The sequence below is a fragment of the Schistosoma haematobium genome (assembly GCF_000699445.3).
Source record: "Schistosoma haematobium chromosome Unknown HiC_scaffold_194, whole genome shotgun sequence".
NCBI lineage: Eukaryota > Metazoa > Platyhelminthes > Trematoda > Strigeidida > Schistosomatidae > Schistosoma > Schistosoma haematobium.
In genome coordinates this window covers 41,739-52,963 of record NW_026137042.1, presented here as the reverse complement: position 1 = coordinate 52,963, position 11,225 = coordinate 41,739, and the positions used below count along the sequence as shown (strand labels likewise).

At 34.3% G+C, this 11,225-nt stretch overlaps 1 protein-coding gene across 1 annotated transcript; it reads right to left on the bottom strand.

Moving 5' to 3' along the window:
- Positions 1-5,628: 5,628 nt before the first annotated feature.
- Positions 5,629-7,352, bottom strand: MS3_00002520 (uncharacterized protein). Its single transcript, XM_051210117.1, has one exon. The coding sequence runs from the start codon at positions 5,998-6,000 to the stop codon at positions 5,641-5,643; it is 360 nt and encodes a 119-aa protein (XP_051064090.1). The 5' UTR covers positions 6,001-7,352; the 3' UTR covers positions 5,629-5,640.
- Between the last annotated feature and the right edge of the window lie 3,873 nt (positions 7,353-11,225).

Here is an 11,225-nt window from a genome sequence, read left to right as displayed (position 1 = left end):
AATAAATAAGTGATCGATAATCAAGTTGTTTCACAAATCCAATCGATAAGCCATCGAAATCTGAAGTCAATTAGAATTATTCTATTGATTAAGAAGCGCTAATCACATCGATACTAATCGACTGAGAGAAACGTCAGTGTTGTTAATGAACCTGAGTTGTTGACGAAGACGATATTATATACTGGGTGACATTATCAGTATGATAACAACAGTATACAATCAATGTGCACATCACATCACATTCTTGTATCGATTGAATGATATGTAGATCAATCAAGTTTAATCCAATGAATTTCGCAAAATAACAAATAGGTGTCATTCCACACCTCACTCATTCACTTCACATGTGATCGGTTACCACAAATTCTCTAAGATCAAATCGGCATACTAAATTCACAACACAGATGAGCATTTTGCATCAGTTCGATCACATTCTTCCTAATTTCAGTTTGTCTAGAGAATCTTCCAATCGTATCTACCATGCTCGAACATGTTTCGTGACAAGAGGACAATAATAACACACTGGCATCAACAACACATCCATTAGTCATGTCAATACATGTGAACATTTCACTGGTCCTTATCAAGTCTCACTCCATGGGATCTCGACTTTGGATCACAGGATTGTGTACATGTTCGATTCCACTGAAAACTGACAGTTGGTCACCGTGCATCAAGCTCTCATTTCATTATCATGATAAGATGATTTGACATACACAAATTAAACAAGTGTTAATCATTCGATTTGAAAATGTTGAAATTCGAAGATGGTGTAGAGTTGAATATTATTGCTTCACAACATTGTGCAATCAAATCTAACTGATTATGTAATGATAATATCTCATGCATAGGGAATGTGATGCATGTGATCGGTTGACACATCGTTTCCTACAAACTAAATATTTTTCACATCACATGATCGATATGCAAATGGCATAAGCAATGCAACTACTCGACCTACTGTGTTGTGCATAATATAAACCGATTTCACGTCCATAACTAATTAGATGAACAATGTCAGTCAATCTGTTCTTCCTCGTCACAGTAATTTCTTATCAAACTGTGTATCCAGTTGTGAGCATTCCTACAACAACTGAGATGAACAGCAATACCACTGCATCGAATAAATCATCAAGTCTACTGAATTGGAGAAATACAATCTCACAATGTGTTCGATTGTATATGGAACCAAATCAACTTGGTGATTGGTTTGATATATGTGATAGTAATGAGCTGCTCTCATCAATATTTGTTTGGAGGACAAAATCGATTAATTAAGCTGGTAGATGGTCATCGAGTTGTGAAAATATAACTTGTCAGTCCACGTCGTTCCGATCAGTAAAATTTCAATTCAGTGTTGCTCAATGTTCCAACAGACAGTTGACCGAGAGAGTAGTACAGATTGTTTTGTAAGAACGTGGCATTTATCCAATTCTCTGTTGTAAGTGAACATTCTGTTCTACAGAGGTATTTTTCATAACCTACTATTTCAAATGTCATTGTAAATGACGTGTAGTTTTTATGTGAATAATGAATTTGTAAAGGTTTTCAATTGATCTACAAAATAGCTTGGTGATCAAACACAAATCTCGAAACATATTTATTGGAACTTGCTCAGTTCATTGTCCCTATTACGACTTGTGAGCACCTCAACACAGTTCAGATACCTGTAAATAGCTGTGACATTGCCTGTATCAGTAAGGACCGTCACACCAGTTTGTATGACTCAGTCCATTACTTAAAGTATCAGCTATCTAAGTACCAGTTTCAAATGAGTAAAATGAATTTGAATTTAATAGACTTGTTATGTTCACACAGTTGTCAGCTGAATAAAGCATTCTGAAGTTTATCTTTAAATTACGTGACATACATTATTAAATAAGCAGTCGAACTTCCCTATTTGTATGTAAGTTCTGAAAACATTTTGGAAACCTTCAGAAAGTGGAATACTGTAGTCAATGTGCTCATTTCAACTATAAACTTTAGTGATCAAATAGCAATACAAACCTGATCGGATCGTCCCTATTCTTCATTCCCACCCTTCTGAATATACGTTGAAATTTAGTGATAGTGCCAAGTCAATCAGGATCAAGAAGGTAGTGCTGAGGTCACGATGGAAATATTGAATTTCAGTGAGTCTAGACAACAGTTGGCGCATTCCAGTCAACCAGAACATATCAAATATCGATGCGTAATTTATTATGTAAAATACAGTAAACTACAAGGTAGTATAACTTTCACTGATTTCTCGTTATTTATTTTATCTTGAATGTAATAGAGAAGTTTATCCGTAAGGCTCCATGTCACTTTGACTTGGATCTTTGTTTGGTCTGTTCAGCAAAACATGTACTACAAAATGCCTTCCAAATATTTGGTCTATACTATTTTGTTGACCACTAGGTAGCTGAATGAAAACTAATCATCATCAGTATTCAAATATTTGTTCTTGAGAGTACCAATACTCTCACACATGTGTCAAAATAATCTCTTCACATTGGTTTATTTTGCTAATGAACATTACATTTAAACATTACTCCAACCACCAATTCATTGAGTACTCTTATAACCGACTAGCATCCACAATGGCACATGAATCAATATCTCACTAATCTAACGCTTCTCAACAAATCTATCACACTTTGTTTATTGAACTAAGTGATGGTGAAGAGGAGAATGATGTTATTAGTTGGATATTTGCATGCTGGCTTTAATGTTGTTTCTTGATCCCCATCGGTCATGCATTACAATCAAATTTGCCTAATATTGCTTACCAGCAACAAAACACACCATTCATGAGAACTACGTCATGCAATGTATTATGTAACTGAGTCAACCACAGAAAATCACTCATACACATTCCAATATTTCATATACACATAACTCACATCATCATGTGCACAAGCACATTTTGGTGTATCATAACGAAATAGTTAGTGGTAATTAGGCATCGATATAGTTGTTGCACGAAATCCATCATTGAAACCATAATCACAGAGAAACATTTACCATCACAGCGTTGACTGACATAGATCATTTCTATTTATTCAGTGTCACCAATTCTCTTTCACTCTAAATATCTGGTTTTCATTTTACATGGGAGAATATTATTCTATGCTAATTCCAAATATTCACATATCAAAATCTCTCTCCTGTTCGCATCCAGTTATTGGAAACATAATTATGGACAGTGATAAGTAATTATAAATCAAAGTCTGAGTGGACATTAATTGAGGTGAAATGTAGACAGTTTGATCACAGTTGTGCTTTGAGATTCTGTGCTCTTCATAGAATAACCCCTGACCTTATGCGAGTTCATTGCACATTGTTCTATAGAAAATTCACTAAGAAAAACAGCTACGCAATGTTTGCTGGTTTTCAATAGTTGTTTATCCACGATCAGTCAGCTAGTCATTTATTGAGTCAGTCAATCAATTTGTAAGTAAAATTATATACAAAATCTGACAATATCTACTATATCTCGGTACTAGAAATTTACTCTATCGAATATAATTGCATTGCATAGTTTAATGGACAAAGTATATACCTATTATATAGTGTGATAGCACAACGGAGTATTGTTCAAATTTAAACGTAATTTAAAATCGACAACTCAATTAGTATGATACTCATATCGCTAATCATTTTCTTCTCTTATCTTGAACAAAATCCTTCGAAGTGTATCCGCTAACTTTGTGCAATATAAGCAATAAACGTTTACCTAAATTAATGTTTGGCTACATGCGATCTTTCATGTGGATATTCAAAGTTCACAAGTCTCACTTTTAAGCTAACCGGTAAATGCTTATTAGTATAAGATGAAAACAATTCAATTCACCATGTAAACTACCTATGCAATCTATTCAACTTGTATACGAGTCAAGTTAAGAATAAGATAAAAGTGATGACATAACTATATTTGACATCAGATAATGTGATCAAATGAAAGGATTGTAATAAGTGAATTATCCATGAAAACTCCTTTCCTAATTCACTAATAAACATTCAAGTGTCCTGAAATTCCTGTTTTCCCTGTCTTATGTCTCATTTTTCAACAGACTAAGAAGCATGTAAGCAGTTAGCAGAGTGAATCAATATCCATCGATTCGAAATAAACAAGCTGTCTACAGTAAATTTCTACAGAGTATTAGGATACTTCAAAGGGAGTAAACAATCAAATGAGATAGGCGATACAACTACAAACAATAAAGTGGTTCGAAACTTCAGAAAAATCGACAATATTTAAGATGAGCAGTTCATTTCAACAAAGAAATCAGAGAGGAAGGCTTCAAATTGATTGATAATCATTTAATCTACTGTACAATACCAAGTAGTATGGTAAGATAAGTGAAATACCTAATCAATAAAAGAGTGTAGTTATTTCTTTTTAATCTGCAATTCAGTCTAGCATATGTGTTCCCTCAAAACCAAATTTGGTTAATGTGTTGAACGTCTATGAGTTCTCACAGTAACCATCAATTATTTGTAGAGTCATTCTCATTGACCAGTGAGTGGAAATCATTCATTATGTACCTATACAAATTCATTATTCATATGATAACTGTACGTTATTTACAATGACATTTCAAATAGTAGGTCATGATAAATAACTCTGGAGAACAGAATGTTCACTTACAACAGAGAATTGGATAAATGCCACGTTCTTACAAAACAATCTGTACTACTCTCTCGGTCAACTCTCTGTTGGAACATTGAACAACACTGCATTGAAATTTTACTGATTGGAACGACGTGGACTGACAAGTTATATTTTCACAACTCGATGATTATCAACCAGCTTAATTAATGTCGGTGAACTAGGAGGTTAAATTGTTTAGAACACCATCATTATCGTATTCTTGACACTTGGTGTTTAACATTCACCTTTCCCAATAACATCTACCACTAACAATATGTTATATCCTAGCGAAGATTAAATTACGAGTAATTCCTGAGACCTATTAATGGACTAATATTATCTATATACTCCTGTGGTATAACTATTCAGTGATCAAATTATGTATATCTATATTCCACTTATTAGAAGCTTCGTTTTGATCGACAGATTATTATTATTATTATTATTATTATAACATGATTTTCTGTTCATAAGTTATACTCAGTTTATTGATTTCGGTCTCCCACGTTCACAGTCACTTTCTGGCTTTATTGTGTATAAATGTTATTTCCTACTTATGGTGCTTTGCGGTCTGTCTGAATGATATATGAACCCAGTATGACTGAAATAAATAATTCGCATAGTGGAAGCTGTTGTTGGCATTGTAGACTCAGAGGGACGGGCTAGACGAGCAATGGATTAATAGGACGCTAGGCTGATCAGACCGAACGAACGTCATTGGATTAGTAGAGTACAAGAGCGAATAAGTAGTAATTTCATTTGCGAATAAATTATGTGATAACTAGTGGTGTATAAAGACACAAAACAATAGATATTGAACTGTTATCCGTCATAAATATCAGTCAATATTCATCGTGATTCTGATCAAACTAATTACGTCCATTGATTCAAAACAATTACAAACATCATTTTCAGCTCTCTCTCTCTCTCTCATACTAGACTGATATCCGCATTCACCTCAATATTTGACGAACGGAATTAAAACGAAGAGATTGTACTTGTAATTATTTATTGTTGACACTGTTCTTCTGTAGTTCCAACAAACTTTCTATTTCTTCCAGTGAGGAAACTTCGGCTCCATCAGCTGATTGCGTTCCAGATTTAGATATGACTTTATAATCAGAGTGCCAGTTTACTGGGAAAAATTCCCTCCATGGTCGTTTTGGATATTGACAAGAAACAAACACATCCCATTTTGCCGTTAGTTTCTCTACACAGATCAGTATTGACATAGTTGCCGAAAGTTTATACTGATTTATATCGTCAATACATTTACTGGCACTGAGTAGTATGTAAGGTCCTGCGAAATGAGATCGTCTAAACAAAGATGGATAAAATCGTGCAAAAGTAGATATGAAAATCATAAATTAATCATGATGATAATTAATTCAATTTATTTATAGATCTGAAAGTATCACAGTTCTGTGGAATGTATTTGCTCTAGAACTACTCTACACATTATTTATTCATTCAACGGATGCTGCTTAAGTGTAGATCAACTGAACCACAATTTGCGAGTCATCATTTGATCACAGATAAACACATAACTTGTTCTGCTGAAAACCATATGTGTTTACATTACCAACGAGGACAGCGAAGGTGTACAAAATTAACTGATATTCTCACTGATCTTTTCTCATTTTATATTCATATTTTCACATATGACGATCGTTGGTAGGAGACAATGGAAGCATCAGATAATTAGGCAAATTACCTACCTATTATCCGAAGATATTCAAAACGAAGCAAACACTCTTTCCATTCGTCATTTAATCGGAATATCTAAAGTAAGTCGACCAACTGAATTTCGTGAATCAACTGATAACATTGATTGGAAAGACGAAATGCATCACCACACACATACACACACACACAGACTGGTCTACAACGCTTCATCATCACTGAATGAAATTATTTTCGTGTCTCCAGTCAACTAATTCTAATTCTTAATTCTACACAACAAAATGAATGGTGATCTTCAATTTTGTTAGTTTACGGAAATTCACCAAACAGTATGTTGTCTTTATACTAATACAAGATGTACCACATAGAGAACCGGAAATCATCATGACAGTTGGTTGTGATTGTATCATGAATTACAAACTATAAGCATAACTATTAAATTCTAGTGGTTTTCAAGGAATTCCGTGACATAACTTCATGAGAATAGAATTAACGGATAAGTGGACAAAGCTTCGTAGATCCACATTAACAACATAAACCTCACAACGGATCATATCAAATTGGACAAACCTACTCATATATTAACCAATATGTTTTTCTGAATGGATTCGTATTTCCACTTGTACAAATCGATTTGGTTCTCCAAACAAATGTTGATGAGAGCAGCTCATTACTATCACATATATCAAACCAATCACCAAGTTGATTTGGTTCCATATACAATCGAACACATTGTGAGATTGTATTTCTCCAATTCAGTAGACTTGATGATTTATTCGATGCAGTGGTATTGCTGTTCATCTCAGTTGTTGTAGGAATGCTCACAACTGGATACACAGTTTGATAAGAAATTACTGTGACGAGGAAGAACAGATTGACTGACATTGTTCATCTAATTAGTTATGGACGTGAAATCGGTTTATATTATGCACAACACAGTAGGTCGAGTAGTTGCATTATATATGCTATTTTATATAGGTCATATCATGTTACTGTGAATTAATTTTATCGACATCCAATTAAAGAATACGTGTGATCTAGTTAGATATAGTAGCATAAACTAATACAATGCACTCGCATTTAACCTTATTCTTTAAATCTTATCGAACAATACCCACACGCACAAATTTACATACAGATCGCTTATGAATCATCTTGACCGGAATGACATGACATTAACTTGTTCAGACCTGTTTTTGATTGATCCAATATTATTCTTGCATTGTTCCAACGTGCTATTTATACTTGGATTAATTTTAATTAGGTTATTTATTCTCTGAAGAAGTGACTTACACTAAGTCACGAAAAGTCAGAAAAATCTAAATTTCGACTCATTGAGATATTACAAATATATTATTTATTTAGAAACCCATAATCGTCACGAAACAATCACACGTAAATCCTACACTTCACCTTATTCTTTTGACATGAATGATATAAACAGACCCACAATGGTTGATTTCACTATTTGATCAAGAACAATGCCAAATTGTTTAGTGTTGCTCGTTACGATGATATCTTGCTCCACCGTGTGGTCACTTGAAACGTTGGAAACTACAACCGAGGATCACACAAATTCGAATAGCTCAGAAAGACAAACAAGACTTTTGTACAGTCTCGCACTGCCAGTAAAATGCATGAGACTATATAGCTTCTACAAAAACAGGGATTATTGGATGGATTTATATGACAGTAATCCATAATTGGGTTTAGATAAACCAGTGCAGATGTTCAATGTAAGGTAAATAATTTCAAGTGGTTTGTTTTCCAAACAGTTTTACCAATATTGAAACTTCCATGTAGTCAGTCACATGTGTATTCTTATTACTGTGTACTTGTTTACAGGCAAGTGATGTTTCGTGGTCGATATATACTAGTTCAACCAGATACATGTGTTACAGTCATTCGTCGAGGTGGACTACGATCAGTTGGATCCATAATGAAGTGTTTAACATGGCCTAGAAACAGTGTTCATTCACCTTGTAATATACCACGAGAGTCAACGAGGATGTCTGATGAAAGTGGGGAAAATATTGTTGATGCACTGAATCAGGAGTGGAATTCTGGGGACGAAACACCTAATGAATTTGACCCAGGTTCATCAGAGAAAGACAGTGAAAATGTCGATATTATTACTAAGTGAAATCATTACTTGACACTTGTATTGCTATCATGCTATCACTAATCAACAATTACATTTTAATTAACAATATCAAGACTTTTAACAATTGTGTAGATTAACGCATTACAAGTTGACACTGAGAGTGACATGATTTCAATGGTATGATTTCTTTTGTTATTTCAGTAAAGTATTATCTAGTTGAAATGAATTGCACGAGGTGAAGTGTTCTGGATGTGCATGAACAAAATGTATGACATAATTGATGGGTGTCAGAGTATGCGACAGTTCGAAACAGTTCATTATCATTATTATCATTATTACTATCATCTATTAGGGGAAAAATGAGTTATTTATTCAGGGTTATAGAGAGATATCTTATCTGTAGAACTTCCATATTTGTTTCTGCAATGCAATCACTAAGAAAGCGATATCGCTACACAATTCGTACACTAATAAATTCATATTTAGATCTCCAAAACAATACCGTTTAGGGGAGAGTGGTCGTAGTCGAATGAACACTAGGAGGGAAACAAGCTGAATTGAGAGGATTCTAAGAGACATTCTAAGATATTTCAGGAAACCTCTAGACAATAAATAAGTGATCGATAATCAAGTTGTTTCACAAATCCAATCGATAAGCCATCGAAATCTGAAGTCAATTAGAATTATTCTATTGATTAAGAAGCGCTAATCACATCGATACTAATCGACTGAGAGAAACGTCAGTGTTGTTAATGAACCTGAGTTGTTGACGAAGACGATATTATATACTGGGTGACATTATCAGTATGATAACAACAGTATACAATCAATGTGCACATCACATCACATTCTTGTATCGATTGAATGATATGTAGATCAATCAAGTTTAATCCAATGAATTTCGCAAAATAACAAATAGGTGTCATTCCACACCTCACTCATTCACTTCACATGTGATCGGTTACCACAAATTCTCTAAGATCAAATCGGCATACTAAATTCACAACACAGATGAGCATTTTGCATCAGTTCGATCACATTCTTCCTAATTTCAGTTTGTCTAGAGAATCTTCCAATCGTATCTACCATGCTCGAACATGTTTCGTGACAAGAGGACAATAATAACACACTGGCATCAACAACACATCCATTAGTCATGTCAATACATGTGAACATTTCACTGGTCCTTATCAAGTCTCACTCCATGGGATCTCGACTTTGGATCACAGGATTGTGTACATGTTCGATTCCACTGAAAACTGACAGTTGGTCACCGTGCATCAAGCTCTCATTTCATTATCATGATAAGATGATTTGACATACACAAATTAAACAAGTGTTAATCATTCAACTTGAAAATGTTGAAATTCGAAGATGGTGTAGAGTTGAATATTATTGCTTCACAACATTGTGCAATCAAATCTAACTGATTATGTAATGATAATATCTCATGCATAGGGAATGTGATGCATGTGATCGGTTGACACATCGTTTCCTACAAACTAAATATTTTTCACATCACATGATCGATATGCAAATGGCATAAGCAATGCAACTACTCGACCTACTGTGTTGTGCATAATATAAACCGATTTCACTTCCACAACTAATTAGATGAACAATGTCAGTCAATCTGTTCTTCCTCGTCACAGTAATTTCTTATCAAACTGTGTATCCAGTTGTGAGCATTCCTACAACAACTGAGATGAACAGCAATACCACTGCATCGAATAAATCATCAAGTCTACTGAATTGGAGAAATACAATCTCACAATGTGTTCGATTGTATATGGAACCAAATCAACTTGGTGATTGGTTTGATATATGTGATAGTAATGAGCTGCTCTCATCAATATTTGTTTGGAGGACAAAATCGATTAATTAAGCTGGTAGATGGTCATCGAGTTGTGAAAATATAACTTGTCAGTCCACGTCGTTCCAATCAGTAAAATTTCAATTCAGTGTTGCACAATGTTCCAACAGACAGCTGACCGAGAGAGTAGTACAGATTGTTTTGTAAGAACGTGGCATTTATCCATTTCTCTGTTGTAAGTGAACATTCTGTTCTACAGAGGTATTTTTCATAACCTACTATTTCAAATGTCATTGTAAATGACGTGTAGTTTTCATATGAATAATGAATTTGTACAGGTTTTCAATTGATCTACAAAATAGCTTGGTGATCAAACACAAATCTCGAAACATATTTATTGGAACTTGCTCAGTTCATTGTCCCTATTACGACTTGTGAGCACCTCAACACAGTTCAGATACCTGTAAATAGCTGTGACATTGCCTGTATCAGTAAGGACCGTCACACCAGTTTGTATGACTCAGTCCATTACTTAAAGTATCAGCTATCTAAGTACCAGTTTCAAATGAGTAAAATGAATTTGAATTTAATAGACTTGTTATGTTCACACAGTTGTCAGCTGAATAAAGCATTCTGAAGTTTATCTTTAAATTACGTGACATACATTATTAAATAAGCAGTCGAACTTCCCTATTTGTATGTAAGTTCTGAAAACATTTTGGAAACCTTCAGAAAGTGGAATACTGTAGTCAATGTGCTCATTTCAACTATAAACTTTAGTGATCAAATAGCAATACAAACCTGATCGGATCGTCCCTATTCTTCATTCCCACCCTTCTGAATATACGTTGAAATTTAGTGATAGTGCCAAGTCAATCAGGATCAAGAAGGTAGTGCTGAGGTCACGATGGAAATATTGAATTTCAGTGAGTCTAGACAACAGTTGGCGCATTCCAGTCAACCAGAACATATCAAATATCGATGCGTAA

Coding starts and splice junctions, on each gene's coding strand:
- MS3_00002520 (XM_051210117.1), bottom strand. CDS start 6,000: ATGATTTTCATATCTACTTTTGCACGATTTTATCCATCTTTGTTTAGA.